Genomic DNA, 20,237 nt, shown 5'->3' with positions numbered 1-20,237 from the left:
AAGACAGTAAGCAGGAAAAATACTGGTTGTTATGACAACCAAACGGGTCTGGAAAATTCAGCCAATCAGCCTACGGGAATGTCTCCTACTTAGCCAATGGGAAGAGGGCGCCGTACGTAGGGCCGCCCAATGGGGGCGCGAGCGGCGCGGTATTTGAATCCTGGAACTAGGCGACTTCACGAAGATTCCCAGCGGTGCGGGCTCGGAGGGCAGTCCTAACGGCGCCGGGGAAGCTAGTGCTCTCTGTTTCCAGTCCGCGTCCCTCCCTGGGCCGGGCTGCCACTCTTGCCTGTCCCGTCCCTCATGGCGCTGCTCCGACGCCCGACGGTGAGTGGGCCGGCGACCCCCAGCGCAGGCCTGGGCCCCGGCCGCGCAGCGCCCTCGGCCGCCTCTCGCTTCTCTCTCTCCTCCGCTCCGAGCTTCTTCGTCCCAACCTGCGCCGCTTTCCCCTTCTTGCGGGCGGCCCGGGCCCTGCGGCCTGTCCTCTCCGCTCCGGCCGGCTTCTCCCCGCCTCGCTTCCGCTCCTCCGGGTCCCGGCTCCTGGCCTGGCCGTCCCTGCGCTGGGGTGGGGGAAGTGTGGGAAAGCGCCTCGGGGGTGGCAGTTGTCAAGTGAGCTCCCGGAGCACTGGGCCTAGGACGCGGCGAGCGATCCCCGAGGGCGCTTTGTTGTTAGAGAGTTACAGCTTCTTGGGGTTTCCTTCCTCTCTTCTCAAACTCCTTGCCAGCTAAGGGATCCGTGGTGAGGGTAGGGAGATGGACTGAAGAAATTCCGCAGTCTGTGAAGTGTTCTAATGTTTGATCAAGCAACAGCTGTGGTTGTTTTTCAGATGTTTTCACATTTCTCTTTTATTAGTTTCCTATTTATTTCTGCACACGAAGTGTTACAAGGCTAAGTTCACTAATGTATGGGCTTGTCCCTTTAAAAAAGTAATTTCTTTACTCAAGTGCAATAGAGATTTTGCATATAATTTGGAGCAATATGGCAGACTGAGAGAAGGGTCCAAATTCATTTATTTCGTCTTTGCAAAAAACAAAGTGTTAATGGTATTTTGGATTTTTTTCTGTGGGTTTGAATTGTACCTGGATCTACTTTTTTCTTTGCTGAAAAATAGAGGGCACTGACACACCTGAGCTCCATTCTCCTCCTGGCTGTAGGTTTGTTAAAAGCTGGGGATTTCCCCTTCCAGATGGCTTAATTTAGATTACCAGGCTTCAACCCATAAGAATTGAACTTTGAAACACTTTTTAAACATCTCAGGAACTGCTGGAAAAATTGAACAGTGTGAGTTTTGAGAATCCTAATAATAATACGTTGAATACACTCGATATTTAATTGTAACCCTTTTATGAATCTGAGTCAAATTGATAAGTAATTTTTGTCTAATCTATCCCATCAGGTGCTTTCCTAGTCAAATTCTGTCTATTCAGGTAAGGCTTGAGTTTTTCCCTGCCCCTCTGTCTATCCTGGTAGGTCCATTCAGACCCCCTGTTGGGAAATTTTTTAAGATTAAGACCCCCCCAATTCTCAGGGATAGTACATGCTGTTTTTTTTCTCATGAAATGTTTATCACATATAATCAAATAAACTTTTTTGTGTGAATTGTTTTTACTAACAAGTTTTGTTTCTAAGGACATTCTGTCTAAAGCAGGTTAAGGTCAACTAACAATTTTTTTTTTTTTTTTTTTCGGTATGTGGGCCTCTCACTGCCGTGGCCTCTCCCATCGCGGAGCACAGGCTCCGGACTCGCAGGCTTAGCGGCCATGGCTCACGGGCCCAGCCGCTCCGCGGGATGTGGGATCTTCCTGGACCCGGGCACGAACCCGTGTCCCCTGCATCGGCAGGCGGACTCTCAACCACTGCGCCACCAGGGAAGCCCAACTAACAATTTTTATTTCATACAATTCAAACTTTCAATTTGAGATAAAACTATTTTACCCATGAAAACTATTTTCTTTCTAAATATCCCTAATAAAATAGAGAGTACATGCTATGGCACTCTCATGGCTAAAAAGCTGTATCTCTAAAGATCTTGTCTACCTGAGTACTTCTTATTTCTAGCATGGCATAAGAATCAAAGCTAGTTTAGGTTTTAAACATCTGGTTTTTAAACAGCTTTTTAAAGCAGAAACCACACTTAAAAAAAATTTTTTTTAATTTAGTTTATTTATTTATTTTTGGCTGCGTTGGGTCTTCGTTGCTGTGCGCGGCATTTCTCTAGTTGTGCCAAGCGGGGCCTACTCTCCATTGCGGTGCGCAGGCTTCTCGTTTGCAGTGACTTCTCTTGTTGTGGAGCACGGGCTCTAGGCGCGCAGGCTTCAGTAGTTGTGGTCCGCGAGCTCTAGAGCGCAGGCTCGGTAGTCGTGGCGCACGGGCTTAGTTGCTCCGCGGCATGTGGGATCTTCCCGGACCAGGGCTCGGACCTGTGTCCCCTGCATTGGCAGGCGGATTCTTAACCACTGCGCCACCCGGGAAGCCCAAAACAGCTTTTTAGTATTGTGTCTTAATTGCACTTGTTACTCTTCTCTGTCAAGGAAATTTTTTAAATAGATGCCATTAATATCCAGGTATCTCTGACAAATGATGTGGGTACCATATGAGAAATGATCACTTATCTGTGAAGCTCTTAGTGGGATTTTTAAAAAATAGTTAAGGTGGAGTGATTTGCCTAATTTAGAGTGATGTTATAAATCACAAATAGCATTTTTAGACTTCCTAAAATGTACCTTTTCCCTCTCACAGGTAGATCTCAGCATATTCACCTTTCCTGAATCAATTCTGACACTAGCAAAGTATTGTAAATGATCTCAACTCTTCAGTAATTTTTTTCCTTTTTTTTTTTTTTTTTAGGTGTCCACCGATTTGGAGAATACTGACACGGGAGTTAATTCTAAACCTAAAAGCCATGTGACTATCAGGCGGGCAGTTTTAGAAGAAATTGGAAATCGAGTTACAATCAGAGCCACACAAGTAACTAAGGTAACAACTCTGAGAACTGTACCTGCACACCCTAGGCTGATTCTGTAGAGCACTGAGGGGCAACACTGGCCCTCTTGCCCTATTCACATTTCTTTTCCCTTTTAGAAAGCTCAGAACACTAAAGTACCTGTTCCACCCACCAAAACAACAAATGTCAACAAGCACCTGAAACCTACTGCTTCTGTGAAACCAGTGCAGATGGAAGTGTTGGCTCCAAAGGTAGGAAGTTCTGAATTTACAAACATACTTGACGAAGTAGGCTGTTTGGGGCTAGGATATAAGGGTACCTTTACTGTCAGTGCAACTTTTGAAGAACAGTGATAGCTAGAGCTCTACTTTAAAACAACAGTGTAGAAAATGAACATACACATCTTTTCAGTGATGGTACCTTAATATAATATTATGACCTTGAATAACAAAGTTAAATACCTTAATACCCAAATAAATTTAGTGATCTCAGAGGAAAATTTGGTAGGTTTTATTAAAATAACTCACTATAAGAATGAACTTGTCCATGAAGATGGTGGAAGCTTACAATTCTGAGACCTTCACTCATGGAAGAACAAAGTAATGCCAAAATTCTGTGTTGATAGATTGTAGTCTCCGTGACTGGGTAGCTCAACTGAAGTTAGAATGCTAATGGACCCACTGGCGTGTTCATCTTCCACCATGTTCTAGTTCATGCATGCTCTCATTCATAGATTACACACATTCATATAATTACAATGAAGCAAGCACTGTTGTAGGTGCTGAGAATACAACAATGACCACTTCACACTTTCTAGCTCAAAATATTTATATATTATTGCATGTTTGAAATTAAAAACATTGAATATGTTTGAGAAACAGGTGAGTACTTACTATACACATCCAATTGTGTTAAGGCTGATAAAGAGACATCTTGCCTTGAGGAGACTTATCCAGAACGGGCATCTGTACCTGAAAATTAGATATATAATCCGAGGGCATGCTGCTAGGTGCCCATGGGCAATGGATGACTGAATGCAAGGTGCATCTAAAGGAGGGAGAGAATCTTGAGGGATGGAGTGGTCTGGGGAAACTTCCTGGAATAAGTTTTTAAGGATAGGAAGTTTTTAAGGGATTTTTTAAGTTTTTAAGGATAGGAAGTTTAAGGATAGGAAGTTTTTAAGGGATTTTTAAGGATAGGAAGAAGCTGATAGGAAGGGGCACCTTTTGGGGGAACAAAGCAGCAATAGGAATCAGGGCACCAAAAAGGGAATAGGCCTATAAATTATGTCCTTTGGGGCAAAGAGTCAGCAAGTCTAAATTGGGTCAGATGGTTTGTGTGAGGAAACAGGAAAAAAGTTGGGAAGAAGGTTGCAGCTGGATTTGAAGGCCTTGGAATTTGGATTTTATCCCATTAGGCAGTGAGGAACCTGTGGAATGTTTTGAGGAGGAGACACCTGATGAAAGCAGTGTAGGGTGGCCATGGAAGGGACGTTAATTAGGTGGTACTGCAGTTTTCTAAACAAGGGCTGATGGGTGTCTTGAACGAGCCCATATCTCCCCTAAGTGGACATCCACGTACCAGTATCTATACGGGTGCTAAGAAACAACCTCAAATGTGTTGGGATGTACCAGAACTCCTTTCAGGGACATCATCCTGTATTCAGAAGGAATTCTTTGGCTATGTTGCTTGGAGTGGGGGAGTGAGAAGCTTAAGCACTTGAGTATTTAAGGAACCATTTATGGAATAAATTAATAAAATATAGGAAATTCAGGAGATTGAGTTAGCTTTGGGGAAGGTGTCTCATTTGGATTTAGACTTGTTGAGGTAACAGAGAGACAGCCAATGGGAAATGCATTTGGAAATGGGCCAGCAATATCTGAAGGAGAGGGCTCCAGCCATTCACAGGTATTTGCAGAAGCTTATTATCATGCAATTTTTGGAGAAAACTGTTTTTTGCTGACTCATGAGGCTTTGGCAGACTGAGTAGTTTGAAGGAAGGAAGAAGGCTTTTTACTAGCCTCTTGTTTGGTGGGTACTGGGGAAACAAGGTGAGTGAACCACTGACTCTGTCCCCAGGAAGCTCCCAGTCAAGTCGAGAATGTCAGAGTGAAAGCATGCACTATAATACCCTGTAGCAGAAGTAGATGCGAGCTTAGGAGATGTACTGGGGAGTGGCAGCTAGAAATTCTGATGAGGTTTTAGATTTACAGATTTGATTGAAACACTAAATTTGGTTATAGTCATTATTCAACTGTAAGAATCTTTTATGGGCTAACTTTCCCTAAAACAAAAACTATATATAAAAGAAAACGAGCACAATTATTCATATTTTAAAAAAAATAGGGTGCCTTTTATTTTTAATTACACAAGAAACATGCATAAATAAGCAAGACAATACAGAAATAGAGCACATGGAATAAAGGGTCAGTTCATTTTAACTATCCTCCCTACCCCCAAAATTCCACTCCACTGCATTCCCTAAAGCTAATCATGGTAACTGATTTTGCCTTTCCACAACTGAGTATGCTTTTGTACACACGTGTACACAGTCATTGCTATAAATCATGAACTGTCTGTTTGGAATCAACAGTTTTTCTTGGAGTCCTTCCTTATTGCACTTAATTGACATTGTTTATCTATTATAAATTTAGTAAATAAAGGAATTTTGTGTTTTACCAAAACTTGTGTAAATACCTATATATTTGCATATTCATATTAATCCGTTCTCTTAACAGACCCGACTCATTAAATGTTGGTGCTAGGAGAACTTCAGTAGCCTTTACTCACAGTCTACCCATCCTTTACCAAAGAGCAGGTTCTCAAGTTCAGCAAAATCTCACAGCTTTATTGTTTTTATTACTACTTTTCAGTTGTCTCTGACAACCCACAGGGCTCATTCATTAATCTAATTTGAAGGTTTTTGTTCTAGAACCACTTTTGTAATGGGTAACTAGCTGATGCATTTTTTTACCTTTGCATGCAGCAGACTCTGGACAGGATTGCACAGTTGGCCCACAGGGCTTAGGCTATAATCTGTACAGGGAAGCAGGATCTTAGAAAGGATTTCAGAATAATTAGATTGTGTTGGAGTCCAAAAGGAATGCTTTCAATAAATTCTACATTAAGGCCCAGAGCAATTATCCTTGTCTCATCCTGGTGGCCTTGGATATGGCTAAACTCAGATATACTTCTGCGTAGACAGAGGTAAACATTTCAAGCTGCTAAGGCAGTCTGAAGCACATGAAGATAACCTCTGCCTTCTTAGGCTTTCTGGTACTGATTGCCCTCCCTGGGGAGAGTGATGATGCTTATTCTTAAAAAAGGTTACCTTAAACTGAAGCTACATGGGCTTATTAAAATGCACATCTGATTCTAATTACTCTTGCTCAGTTTCTTCAGTGGGTTCACTTACATTCAAATAAAATCTAAACTCCTTAGCTAAGTTTTGCTCACCTTCCCAGCCCATTTCTGTCACCTCACGCACTACCTTCTGCCGTCCCAAATCAACATGCAGTTCCCAGACTTGCCTTTTTTTTTTAAAGATGTCACTTTTTTTGTTGTTGTTGTTGTTGGGGGTAGGAGTTTATTAATTAATTAATTTTTGCTGTGTTGGGTCTTCGTTTCTGTGCAAGGGCTTGCTCTAGTTGTGGCAAGTGGGGGCCAGTCTTCATCGCAGTGCGCGGGCCTCACTATCACGGCCTCTCTTGTTGCGGAGCACAGGCTCCAGACGCGCAGGCTCAGTAGTTGTGGCCCACGGGCCCAGTTGCTCCGCGGTGTGGGATCTTCCCAGACCAGGGCTCGAACCTGTGTCCCCTGCATTGGCAGGCAGATTGTCAGCCACTGCGCCACCAGGGAAGCCCCCAGACTTGCCTTTATTTCTTGGCTTCCCCTGGGATTTTGTGCTTGTGTACCTTTGCCTACTCATTTTCCTTGAGGTCCTACCGTCTCTGGTAACCTCACTAGGTTTCTCCCTGGTACCCCAGGTAGCTCTTCTTATTCCTTCTAACGGTTCTTAAGCTCTTGAGTAGATGAGGTATACCTGTATACCTCTTGCTCACCTAGCCCTTCCTCAGTTTAAGACCTTTGGTTTAAGAGGGAAGGGCATGTTTTGAATTGCTATCTCTCTCTCTCTCTCTCTCTCTCTATATATATAGATAGATAGATAGATAGGTATATAGATATATATATTGTTACTGTTTTCTTCTTCTCTAAGACTGGAAACTATAATCATTGAGCTTTAATGTAAATTAAAATTGTTTATTATACTGCCTTCTCTTTCCTTATGTATTTTATTACTTTAATACATATTCTTATAGCCTTGCAGTCCTAGGCTATACTTTGAGAAGTACCTCTTATTCTTTAAAAAAGTAATTGTTTATGCTTCATTACTAAACGCTTGTTTTAACTTCATAAAGTTTTAATTTGTGTGAGTTTTATAAATAATCACCCAGTCAGCATAAGAAAATAAAATACTGGGTGTATACTTGCTCAGTCTTTGCTTCCTCCTTCTGTTTTATTCATAGGCTGGAATGTGCTTTCCTGCTTTTTCGTTGCCAGTTTCTCAATTTAGAATAAATTAGTTCATGAGAAGAAAACATTACACTTGCACAAGAGGCTACTGCTAAAGTGAACTATCAGCTCTAGGAATCTCTGAACCCAGGTGTCTAACTTTCTTTCACTCAGTAAATATTTACTGTGTCAGGGATGACAGGTATTTGAGATACCTTAGTGGACAAAATCAGTTTGAATAAATGTAAGGTTATAAAGCTTACATTCTGGTAGAGGTAGACAGAAAATAATACACATCATATATAAATAAACTCTATAGTATATTAGGAAGTTATCGATTCTTTGGGGAAAAACACCGTAAAAGAGATGAAACACATGTGTGGGGGGAATAGAAGGCATATGGTAATTTTAAATAGGACAGACCTAATTGAGAAGATAACACTTAAGCAAAACTTGAAGAAGGTGAGGGAATTATCCATGTGGATACAGGGACAAGAGGCTTCTGGGAAGAGGGAGACTGCTTGAGGTGAGGGAGACCTGGCCAGGAGGCTGGAGAGAAGCAAACCCAGGCCCCCTGCACTGGGAGTGTGGAGTCTTAACCACTGCGCCACCAGGGAAGTCCCCTAGAGTGGTTTTTTTTTTTTTAACATTTTTATTGGAGTATAATTGCTTTACAATGGTGTGTTAGTTTCTGCTTTATAACAAAGTGAATCAGTTATACATATACATATATCCCCATATCTCCTCCCTCTTGCATCTCCCTCCCTCCCACCCCCTAGAGTGTTTTTAAACAGGGGAGTATATCTCCAAAAACTTCATCCCCTACATCTTGAATTATTCACCTCTTACTCTGAAATGTATTTGTTTGGGCTTTATCATTTATAAAAATGCATATGATACTTTTAAACCAGTTGGCCCTGCTTGTATTTGTGATCAAGGCTACTCCTAAGGTAGTGATACATACACTTTCATTTGTGGGTGTAGGGTCCCTCTCCCACACCTGTGGATATCTCCATGAAGGAAGAGAACCTCTGCCAAGCTTTCTCTGATGCCTTGATCTGCAAAATTGAGGATATTGATACTGAAGACTGGGAGAACCCTCAGCTCTGCAGCGACTATGTTAAGGATATCTATCAGTATCTAAGGCAGCTTGAGGTGAGTGGGCCTTTGTGTTTTGGTTGTACAACAGTGTGGAATTTACCACATAGCTGGGAAGGAAATGAGGTCAGCTTTTTTTTTAACTTATTTTTTAAATTTTATTTTATTTAATTAATTAATTAATTTTTGGCTGCATTGGGCCTGCTGTGCGCGGCCTTTCTCTAGTTGCAGCAAGCGGGGGCTACTCTTCGTTGCAGTGCGCGGGCTTCTCATTGCAGTGGCTTCTCTTGTTGCAGAGCATGGGCTCTAGGTGTGCGGGCTTCAGTAGTTGTGGCACACGGGCTCAGTAGTTGTGGCTCGTGGGCTCTAGAGCACAGGCTCAGTAGTTGTGGCTCACGGGCTTAGTTGCTCCGTGGCATGTGGGATCTTCCTGGACCAGGGCTCAAACCTGTGTCCCATGCACTGGGAGGTGGATTCTTAGCCACTGCGCCGCCAGGGAAGTCCCTAAAATTTATTTTTCATTGAAGTATAGTTGAATTACAATGTTGTGTTAATTACTGCTGTATAGCAAAGTGACTCAGTTATAGATATATGTATTCTTTTTGATATTCTTTTACATTATGGTTTATCACAGGATATTGAATATAGTTCCTTGTGCTACAGTAGGACCTTGTTGTTTATCGAGGTCAGCTTTTTAAACTTTTAACTCCACCTACAGGTTCTACAATCCATAAATCCACATTTTTTAGATGGAAGAGATATAAACGGACGCATGCGTGCCATCCTGGTGGATTGGCTGGTGCAAGTCCACTCCAAGTTTAGGCTACTGCAGGAAACTCTGTACATGTGCGTCGCCATCATGGACCGATTTTTACAGGTAAGGGACTTCGTGCAGCTCAGTGAACTTTGCATTTATGCACTGCCAAGGTGTGGTGCCTCTGAAGAAAAAACCAAAAGCCAATTAGATGCCAAAGAACTTCAAGTGCTAGAAAAGGAAGTAGTCCAAGTGTGTCAAACCTCTGGTGATGCTGACCAATGCTGGGCATTTCTGTTAGGTCAGCCTGCTGAAAAGTGCTCAGGGGAAATGCTGCCTTGCCGCAATCATTCATTGGAGGAGATAAACCATCAGATGGTCTGAAAGTCCATCTGAAGCCTGTGGTGCCTTTGGAGGCTGGTTCTCCAGGCCCACTTGCACAGTTTCCATAGTTCAGTACTCTTTGGTGTTAAGCTTCCTCATCTGAAAAATGAGAGTTTGGCTAGAGGACTTAACAGTTTCCAGCCGGCTGTGGCATTGAATCGGTGTAGAAGAGGCAGGAGGCAGACTTTTTACAAGGGGTTGGTGGTATGTGTGGGGAGTGTACTCAGTGTGAGGTCTAAAGTAAAGAGGGAGGTAAGAAATTAAGCCGAGAAGCATAGTGATCATCAAAATATTTCTCAACTGGTAATGTAAGAACACTGAGCAGTTAGAAGAAATGCCAGACATTAACCACTGGTGCGTTGTCTACCAAATGGGTAGCCCTTCAGATAAGGCTTTATTTACTTAAAGTCAACATTTATAATGTAGGTGTAGGTCAAGCCCAAACCATACAGTAATAATTGTGTTGATAAGACTGACCCTGAGATACTGCAAAATGCTAAGTAATCATAGAGTCATTAGTGTTCTGTTTTGTTTTGTTTTGTTTTTGCGGTACGCGGGCCTCTCACTACTGTGGCCTCTCCTGTTGCGGAGCACAGGCTCAGGATGCGCAGGCTCAGCGGCCGTGGCTCACGGGCCCAGCCGCTCCGCGGCATGTGGGATCTTCCCGGACCGGGGCACGAACCCGTGTCCCCTGCATCGGCAGGTGGACTCTCAACCACCGTGCCACCAGGGAAGCCCGAGTTAGTGGTTTTTATTATACAATCCTCACTGGATAGGAAAGCACTGTTATATTTTTGGTAGATTTTCAATATTAAGAGTTGAAGCAAAAAACATAAATTCCTAGTTTAAAAAGAAAAGAAAGTTAAGGGAAACACTTATCCTCTAGGCTGAGATTTTCTCTGACCCTGAAGCATCTTTGGAAGGTTCTTCAGGATGAATAATGAGTGTACTCTTGGTGAGGATTAAGGAGACACTTAAGGCACTTCCTCAGCCCTAGTCATCCATTAAATTCCTGCTTTTTAGCTTGGCCTCATCCTGAATCAGACCATGCTGAGTGCCATATTGGGGCTTCCCAGACACTCAAGCCAGGATGATGGGGGTGGAGCAGTGCCTGGGAGCTTGGTTGTCAGTCAGCAATTGACTGATCTTGGCCTGATGTCTGCATCTTAGTCCATCTATTTCTAAGTGGGGTAAAAAATATGTACTTCCTATGTTTTTTGTGAGGATTCGATGAGATGATTGTTTGAATCTTAGCACTGTGCCTGGCACATAGCAAGCACTTCATGATAGACAGCTCCTGCGAGCCATGGTGGTGCCTGTGATCAACACTCAGCTTCCTGTGCCCTTAAGAGGGGTGTGAGCAGAGACAACGTGCACTTCTTCAGGACTTGGTTTCCTCGTACTTTCTTCCACCCAGAGCCCCCATCCTCTTGTTAGTTAAGACTTTTGACACACTCTTCTTCAATTAGGTTCAGCCAGTCTCTCGTAAGAAGCTTCAACTGGTTGGGATTACAGCTCTGCTCTTGGCTTCCAAGTATGAGGAGATGTTTTCTCCAAATATTGAAGACTTCGTTTACATCACAGACAATGCTTACACCAGTTCCCAGATTCGAGAAATGGAAACTCTAATTCTGAAAGAACTGAAATTTGAGTTGGGTCGACCTTTACCACTACATTTCTTAAGGCGGGCATCAAAAGCCGGAGAGGTAAGTGCCTCCAATTCCGTAGGAGACTTTATTTTGCTGTTTGTTGTCTCATCCCAGAAACACTGACCCAATTAAAGGAAAACTTATGAATTTATAAGATGCATCTTTTAGATAAGTCCTAACACTTATCAGTGTTTTTTTTTGAGTTTTATTTTTTTAATTTTTTTTTTATTGAAGTAGAGTTACAATGTTGTGTTAAATACTGCTGTACAGCAAAGTGACTTTTTTTTTTTGAGCCCTATTTCTTTTTTTTTATTATTTTTAAAAATTGAAGTATAGTTGATTTACAGTGTGTTAGTTTCTGGTGTACAGCAAAGTGACTCAGTTATACATACATATGTATATTCTTCTTCATATTCTTTTCCGTGATGATTTATTACAGGATATATGAATATAGTTCCCTGTGCTATACAGTAGGACGTTGTTGTTTATCATTCTACATGTAATAATTTGCATCTGCTAGTCTCAAACTCCCAATACTTCCCTCCCCCATCCCCCTCCCCCTTGGCAACCACAAGTCTCTATGTCTGTGAGTCTGTTTCTGTTTCATAGATAAGTTCATTTGTGTCACATTTTAGATTCCACATATAAGTGGTATCATACGGTATTTGTCTTTCTCTTTCTGACTTACTTTGCTTAGTGTGATAATCTCTAGGTCCATCCATGTAGCTGCAAATTGCATTATTTCATTCTTTTTTATGGCCGAGTAATATTCCATTGTATATATGTACCACATCTTTTTTTTTTTTTTTTTTTTTTGCGGTATGTGGGCCTCTCACTGTTGTGGCCTCTCCTGTTGCGGAGCACAGGCTCTGGACGCACAGGCTCAGTGGCCATGGCTCACGGGCCCAGCCACTCCGCGGCATGTGGGATCTTCCCAGACCGGGGCACGAACCCGTGTCCCCTGCATCGGTAGGCGGACTCTCAACCACTGTGCCACCAGGGAAGCCCCCACATCTTCTTTATCCATTCATCTGTTGATGGACATTTAGGTTGTTTCCACGTCTCGGTAATTGTAAATTGTTGAGCTCTATTTCTTAAGGGAAAAGAGTTAAGGGGCTGAAATTGACATATGAATTCGTTTCCGAGGGCTGCCATAACACAGTACCCCAAACTGGGTGGCTTACAATAGAAATGTATTGTTTCTCAGTTCTGGAGGCTAAGATCTGAAATCAAGGTTTTGGCAGGGCTGGTTCCTTTTGAGGGCTGTGAAAGAAGGATCTGTTCTAGGCCTCTTTCTTTGGCTTGTAGCTGGCCCTGGGCCTTTTCACATGGTCTTCTCCTCATGTGTCTCTTTCTCTTCACCTGGCATTTTTTTTGTTTGTTTGTTTTTTTACATCTTTATTGGAACATAATTGCTTTACAATGGTGTGTTAGTTTCTGCTTTATAACAATGTGAATCAGTTATACATATACATATACATATGTTCCCATATCTCTAGACACAAGAGGGAAGAGATATGGGAACTTATCAGTTCTTAAAAGACTTCATGTTCTGTGTTTGTAACATACTGTGGAATAGAGCAGTGCCTGGGAAGGAAAAGTGAGTTAAGTGGATTTGAGTTCCTAGATCTTATTTTTTTTTAGAGTTCCTAGATCTTCACCCAGAATTTTGCAAGAGAGTCATAACAGCCATGCTTCTTACCATCTGTTCTTTCATAGGTTGATGTTGAACAGCACACTTTAGCCAAATACTTGATGGAACTGACTCTCATTGACTACGACATGGTGCATTATCACCCTTCTAAGGTGGCAGCAGCCGCTTCCTGCCTGTCCCAGAAGGTTCTAGGCCACGGAAAATGGGTAAGTGTTGAATTTAAGAAGAAATTAATTAGCTGTATTTTAGGGCCTCTAGACACAAAAGGCGTTAGCATTTGTCACACACTATCCTTGAAGCAGTTGCTAAAAGGCCACAGGCTTAAAAGAGCTGCTTGGAATGATGCAGGCATAACCTAGGTGACAACACCATGGTACACAAACATATTACAGAGTCGTAAAGAATGAGGAAGGCCACTAAGAACTGATACGCTAAGATTTCTGGGATATTTTGTTAAGTGAAACAAGCAAGTTGTCAAGCACATAAGACAAAACAGGGCCAAGGCCTGACCTGGTTTACCCGGTAAAGATGAAATGAGCCACTTTGAGGTTCATAAAATTAGCCAGGGATGTCAGCTCCTGCCTGGGTTCTTGCTGCACACACCAAAAAGGATAACAGTGAAACAAAAGGGGCCACTGGCTGCAATGCGAGTCAGAGGATCGCTTCTGTGGATGGGCCCATTCTGCACTGCCACTAAGCAGTTTTAGAGTCTGTATCTGTAGCCCACAAGCAGCAGAGCAAACACCCCAGCAGAGCCCAGGAGGTGATAAGGAGTGGTCTCATTACAGCCTCCTACCCAGAAGAGATAGGGAAGCAAGTGGGAGACGGCTTGGAGGCGGCCCCCTCGCCTGCTACCCCATCATGTTTCAGGAGGATCACAAAGCACTTTGCCAGGACAGATCAATGTGGTTCAGGCCTTTGTCTGCGTGGCCTATGTGGTAGATATGTGTAAGAATGCCAGGGCATCGTGGTGGACCTTTTCCTCTACACAGTATGTAGAGTTTACAATTTATGTAAGAAAGAATGGGAGTAAGAGAGAGAGGATATGTATCTGTGCTTACGTATTTGCTAATTTTTCAAAAAATACAAGAAGAATAGACCAGAAACTAATGAAGATGGATACCTCAGGGTGGGTATCAGGGTAGAAGGTTGAGGATAGGAGCAGAACTTCTGGTTGTAATTTTTTATTAACTTGTATACAATGTAATGTAACTTTTTTGACTTTTGAACAATATGAATGTTCTATGCAAACCCGAAACTGGAATTAAGCAAAAACAATGTCACTATATATTGAAAGTGATAACAGACCAGAGGGAAGAATTAATTCCCGTAACTTTTGAACACAGCACTCTGACTGTGCATTTTTAGTGGGATGTGAAATTAAAACAAAGGACCAAAAAAGGTAACATACTTAAAGTTTACTTAGGAGGTTTACTAATCTGTTTCTAGGTTAATAGTGGTCTGTTATTATAATCCTGGAACTATTTTTATTGTAGGATAAAGCAAAGATTCGTGTTATTAAGGACTAAAATTTTCACTGTAAGAAGATAAAATATTGTTAACAATTAAAAACAAAGGAAAACCCTATAATATTAAGTCTGTTTTAGAAATATCAATAAATTCATAATGAAAGGCCCAGAAACAATGAAAACCCAGTAGCAATGAAGATACCTAGTGCTCACATCTTGCATACTCAGTGCCATGACATACTCGGAACTAGGGCTCCTTCAAGAAATAGCTGATTTCAGGGCTGTCGCAGGGGAAGTACAAGATGAGCCTAGATCAGTTTGTAACAGGTAGCAAGAAATTCTCAAAGATCAATGGGGTCACATCAAAAGGACATAGAAACTGGCTTGAAAGGGCTCCTTCTGACTAAAGTTGAGCATTAAAAAGAATTGTGACAGTAATAGATTATAATGCATTAAAAAATGCATGAGCCCATAATGATAAAAAAGAAAGGAAGGAAGGAAGGTAGGGAGGGAGGGACTTAAAAAAAAAATCAGTAGAATGCCAGCTAATTAAAGTAGAAACAGTGGTAGAGATAGAAATCCACCATTTTTAAACCCCTAGTGTAATAATAGATTCAAGCAAGGATCGTCAATTGATGCTTATAGCATTAAGTAAAATAACCTGGGCAAACAAGATTCACATTGTTCTCAAAATATCACCGCACAGATGTGTAGTATTTTTTGTGGTACGCGGGCCTCTCACTCTTGTGGCCTCTCCTGTTGCGGAGCACAGGCTCAGCGGCCATGGCTCACGGGCCCAGCCGCTCTGCGGCATGTGCGATCCTCCCGGACCGGGGCACGAACCCGCGTCCCCTGCATCGGCAGGCGGACCCTCAACCACTGCGCCAACCAGCGAAGCCCGATGTGTAGTATTTCTGAAGAAAAACTGTACCTTTGTGATGGAGACGTCTGGCAGTTACTACCTTAACCCAGTGATTGAGCTTGGTATCACCAGTGGTGAGACTACCTGACTTTACCTACCTTCTGGTGTAATAGGGAGTATGCATTATCGCCTAAATAGAATTCACGTCCAAAATGCTGGACATGAATCCAGTCATCATGAAACACAGACAAATCCAGAATGGGACGTTCTCAAAGTAACTGACCCGGACCGTTCAAAAAAATCAATGTCATTTAAAGCCAAGAAAATGGGAGTTTTAAAGACTAAAGACAACAACAACCAAATGTACTGTCTGTACCTTGATTGGACCCTGGATGTAAAAAGAAAAATCTATAAAAGATATTTTTGCAACAATTGCAGAAATTTGAATATTGACTATATATTAGATGATATTATGGAACTGTTGATGTTTCTTATGCGATAAAGGTATTGTAGCTAGGGAGGAAAATACTTTTTAGGAGATGCTTTAGGAGAAACATTTAGAAGTGATGTGTCATGGCGTCTGCAACTCACTTTCAAATGGTCCAGATGTTTGAGGGCTTCAAAAATCTCACACAACTTTTGCTGAACCATTTGAAAGCGAGTTGCAGACACCATGAGTGAGAGAGAGAAAGAGACAGAGGAGGAGAGAAAAAGTGGCAAAATATTAAGAACTGATGAATCTGCACAAAGAATATACAGATGTTCATTATCTTATTCTTTCAGTTTTTCTATAGATTTGAAAAGTTTTGATATAAAAATTGAAGGCAAAAAGGCCACTGGTAACATCTATGGCACATGCTCTTGGTACCAATGGTTTATTTTAGCCAAATTAGTCTAAGAGGTGCTTCCTTGGACCTAAACCTATTAACTATAGGCCTCCCTGTTTCCTGGCAGTTGATTTCAAAATACCAGTGGTTGTGCATTACATCAGGATTCACTCCTGCTTAGTTCTTTTTTCCTTTAAACTGTTTTAGGATTAAGGTTATATCATGGTTTATTTTCCCAATTATATTATGCATTTGAAAGGGGTGTGTTTTAGCTTTTAGAATTTTATCACAAATCTGAAATAAAGTCAGGTTACATATCTTCATACGAAGTAAGTCATGTTATCAATCAACAGCTGTCCTTTTGCTTGAATTTTGGTCTCTGGGAGGCTGGGCCACGAGGCTGGGTGTAGATGCTTCTCTGAGTGCTCTGTGTTCTCTAGTGCTTAATTACACAGGGCCCGACAGGAGAGTGCTGCTGGGAGGTCTTCGTTCTTCTGGGTTTGGTAGCTTAGATTGCTGCTTATGGACCAGTTTATTTCTTAATCCTGAACCCCTTTCCCTGACCGACAATACAGATGTCTGTGCTCTTGAGCTCCCTACCAGCCACTGCCAGGCAGGGCTTTAACGAGGGGACTGAGATGTGCTAGACCCCGATCTCTGTAAACCCTTTGTTGGGTTTGTTTATAGTCTGCCTCACTTTCCTTCCCCTTTCAGTGTGGTGACAGAGGCAAGCATGAAAACTTTGTTACTTGAAGTACCCTACTTACATATACAACCTTCTTTAAAACATCATTATTTGGGACCCTCTCCATTTGATTTAGTTGAGAGCTATGTAACGTCTTAATTTAGTCCTGCTCCGAGCCAGAGTCATCCTGCATTTACTGGCTGCTTTGCTGGTACCATGGTAGTGGTTGGGGCTGAGACTGACTTTCCAGCAGGTAAGAATATTTTTTATAGCTTTTACGTAAGTAATGTCAGCATGTGTAAGATGTGCTCTCCTAAAGAAGTGGAGGCTTTATCTTGCTTCTTCTGTTTGCGTTGTGTTCCAGAACGTAAAGCAGCAGTATTATACTGGATACACAGAGAATGAAGTATTGGAAGTCATGCAGCACATGGCCAAAAATGTAGTGAAAGTAAATGAAAAGTTAACGAAATTCATCGTAAGTACTCTTTCCTAAGCTGTTCAAAGTGCTGGATTATGGGTTTGGGGTATGAGAGGATGTATGTGTGTTTGCATTTTCATGTAAATATTTTGGCATGTGTGAGAGTCTGTTTTAGCACAAACTCTTTACATTTTTCTAGTACAGCTGGGGATGGAGCATACGCACAAACCCCAAGAACTGACTTTCTTTAAAATAAGGTAGACAGGCTCGCTATGTCCAGGCCCAAGCAGCTGTTCAATGTATTATCCATGCTTGACCCGGCATCCTGGGTAGGGCGCACAGCAAGCAGGGAAGGCTGGCCGGCATGCAAGAGTCCAGCTTAAGTGGCCCTGTGGAAGGCTTGGGTATTCGGGTGACATCATTCAGGGCCTTTGTCCAGCATCTTTTAGGACAATGACTGAGAGGCACCTGAACAGCCAGCATGGTGAAGCAGTCCATTCAGGAAGCATCCTGGGAGCTTGGAGTCTGTCTCTGTGTGGCCTACCTGAGAGGAGAAACCAGAGGAGAGGGGGTGCTATCCTGTGCTTGTGTGATGCCAAATATCAGAGCTCACCACGGGTCTGACAGAGAGCAAGGCATTTGTACCAAGTGTCCTCACGGCCTGATTTGCTTCCTTACTTGTAGTTTCAGCATTATTTAGCACACTGTGGAAGTGTCACGTTTTCAGTCCTGAGAGTATCATCTGGGATCTAAGCACTAGTTGCCACTCACTTTTATGGCCAGTTACTGCTCCCAGTGCTGGCAAATCCGTTATGTCCTGATGGCACTTAGGTATGATAAACACAGCTCCCACCTCCCACCCCTCTGGGGAGCTCATGAGAGAAAGCCTGCTCTTTGGACCCTGAAACCATCACCTGTGCTACCAGCTGGGTTTTATCCACCACTAGGCATGGCAGGAAATTGTCAAGCACAACACATCATGCCCTAGAGCACTTGCTGGCTTCAGTGATTTGGCATCATCATACCCTTTGAAGACTGTGGGTCTGGCCCTTTGATACTTGTAAATTAGACTAGGAATAAGGTGTAAGTTTGGGGGTGGCGAGGCGGTGGTGCTCCTGATGTGTGCTTAATCACAGATGACTTCTGCAGGCCATCAAGAATAAGTATGCCAGCAGCAAACTCCTGAAGATCAGCACGACTCCCCAGCTGAACTCAAAAACCATCCAAGAGCTTGCCTCACCTCTGCTGGGACGGTCCTAGGCTGCCGAGGCCCTCAGGGAAGAGTGCTTCGCCTGTGCACTTTGTCTTGCTGATTTGGAACTCCTGACTTTATATATAGTCCTCTGGTCTATTTCATGAAACCTTTTCTCACACTGATTTTCTAAATGTATATTGAGGAAAAATAAAGCTGTTGATTTTCTTAAGGTATCCTATGTGTGTGTATTTGGGTATTCTATAGTGAAGAAATCAATAGAAGCTTGTTTGACTAATTTCTTTTTGAGCTATTATGATTGTAATATGTAAATTATTGCCCTGATGGCTTGGGGAAAGACCTTACCATTCTCGGAGAAAACTACAACTTGGCTTCAGTGAACGCTCACCCATTCCTAAAGATTGGTTCATTATATAAAATTTAAAATGGGAGGATAACCATGACATTCCCTTTCTAGAACCTGCATTAACTATTTTCTAATTCCTATACAGGAACACCTGGCCCACAAGGTTGATGGCTTCCAGAAGTAACCCTCATAATGTGTTTCACTCCAAGGCATGGTTGAGACCAGGAATAGCAGTGCTAAGGGGCCACAGCTGGAAAAAGGAAGCAGGCCTGTGACATCCTGTTAAAGGTGAAACTTGGAATGCTTTTTCCTGTTGTTCTAAGTACATTATGGTTTATTTTATTTTTTGAATTTTATTTATTTTTTTATACAGCAGGTTCTTATTAGTTATCCATTTTATACATATCAGTATATATATGTCAATCCCAATTCATCCCACCAACATTATGGTTTATTTTAATTTTTTTGGTGGGCATGAGAAAACAGTGTTAAATGTAATCAAAGAGGGAATGCATTCTCAGTCTCTAACCACTAACCTAAAAAAAAAAAAACAACACAAAAAAACCATGAAATAAATGAGTCTCTTAGAGCAACGACTGCCCAAACTACTAGTTCAACAAGAAGTTAACTGGTTTTTTGAGGGAAAGGAGTTAGTCAGATACATTTGGGAAACACTGCAAACTCATGTAAGATTTATAAAGGCTGAGAAGCTTTGCAGTAAACTCATTTAATGCAGTGTTTCCCCAACCTAGAGTGCGGTAAAAGCTGCCTTCTACGCGACTGAGGTCCCTAGGTGCCTGGCTCTGTGACTCGGCTGTGGCGTGTGACTGCCCCATCCCCGGAGGAGAGCCTGGCTCCAGTGAGGCCTGGGCAGGCCAGGGCTGCCTGACTAGTAAAACTTTAAGTTTTGAGCATGGAGAGGAACTGGGTGTCTTTATATGTTAAATCCTAGTATAAAGTCTTATAAATATCCCTTGTTGAGTTAGTGAAGCTTGTTCCCATGGCAGCCTTAGACCAACTTAGTCACAAGTGTGAATGGTAACGAAGTGAGAGCATGAGAGGGAGCTTTCCTGGCTCTGAAAAGCAGTTATTTCCCAGGGACGCTTGAGCTCCAACTTCTCATCAAGAAAGGATGGGTTTTGCAGGCATATTCCAAAGACATTTTATAGCTTCTTTATTACATGTTTTGCTTAGTTAAATATTAAATACCGTGACTCAGGAAATTCATACCTCCAGGATGTCATTAAAAAAAAAAAGACCTTTAAGATACTTATCTGCCAAGCAGGCACCTAAACTAATGTGTTATAAATGTGAAATAAGTTGTGAAAGTACAAATCATAGTATCATAAAAACACTGAAATTAGAAAATGAGATGACGTAACCCCAGTATTTGAAGAGCACAAACTCTAAAGCTGGGTTGC

The 20,237-nt window shown here is 42.2% G+C and overlaps 1 protein-coding gene across 2 annotated transcripts; it reads left to right on the top strand.

Annotated features, from left to right (window-relative positions):
- The first annotated feature begins 149 nt into the window (after positions 1 to 149).
- On the top strand, positions 150 to 20,237 carry CCNB2 (cyclin B2). Of its 2 annotated transcripts, none has more exons than XM_089904723.1 (9): positions 150 to 327; positions 2,849 to 2,977; positions 3,083 to 3,196; positions 8,442 to 8,612; positions 9,274 to 9,432; positions 11,163 to 11,399; positions 13,062 to 13,202; positions 17,204 to 17,314; positions 18,962 to 20,237. In XM_089904723.1, the coding sequence occupies exons 1-9, from the start codon at positions 304 to 306 to the stop codon at positions 18,998 to 19,000; spliced, it is 1,125 nt and encodes a 374-aa protein (XP_089760849.1). In that variant the 5' UTR covers positions 150 to 303; the 3' UTR covers positions 19,001 to 20,237. The 2 variants fall into 2 exon arrangements, with proteins under 2 accessions (XP_089760849.1, XP_022435159.1); XM_022579451.3 differs by lacking the exon at positions 18,962 to 20,237 and adding an exon at positions 18,407 to 18,685 and having other exon boundaries at positions 151 to 327.

This window comes from Delphinapterus leucas, chromosome 2, assembly GCF_059928025.1.
Source record: "Delphinapterus leucas isolate spDelLeu-1000000601 "Yukka" chromosome 2, BTC_Dleu_Yukka2, whole genome shotgun sequence".
Classification (NCBI taxonomy): domain Eukaryota; kingdom Metazoa; phylum Chordata; class Mammalia; order Artiodactyla; family Monodontidae; genus Delphinapterus; species Delphinapterus leucas.
This window is presented reverse-complemented; position numbering and strand designations above follow the sequence as displayed.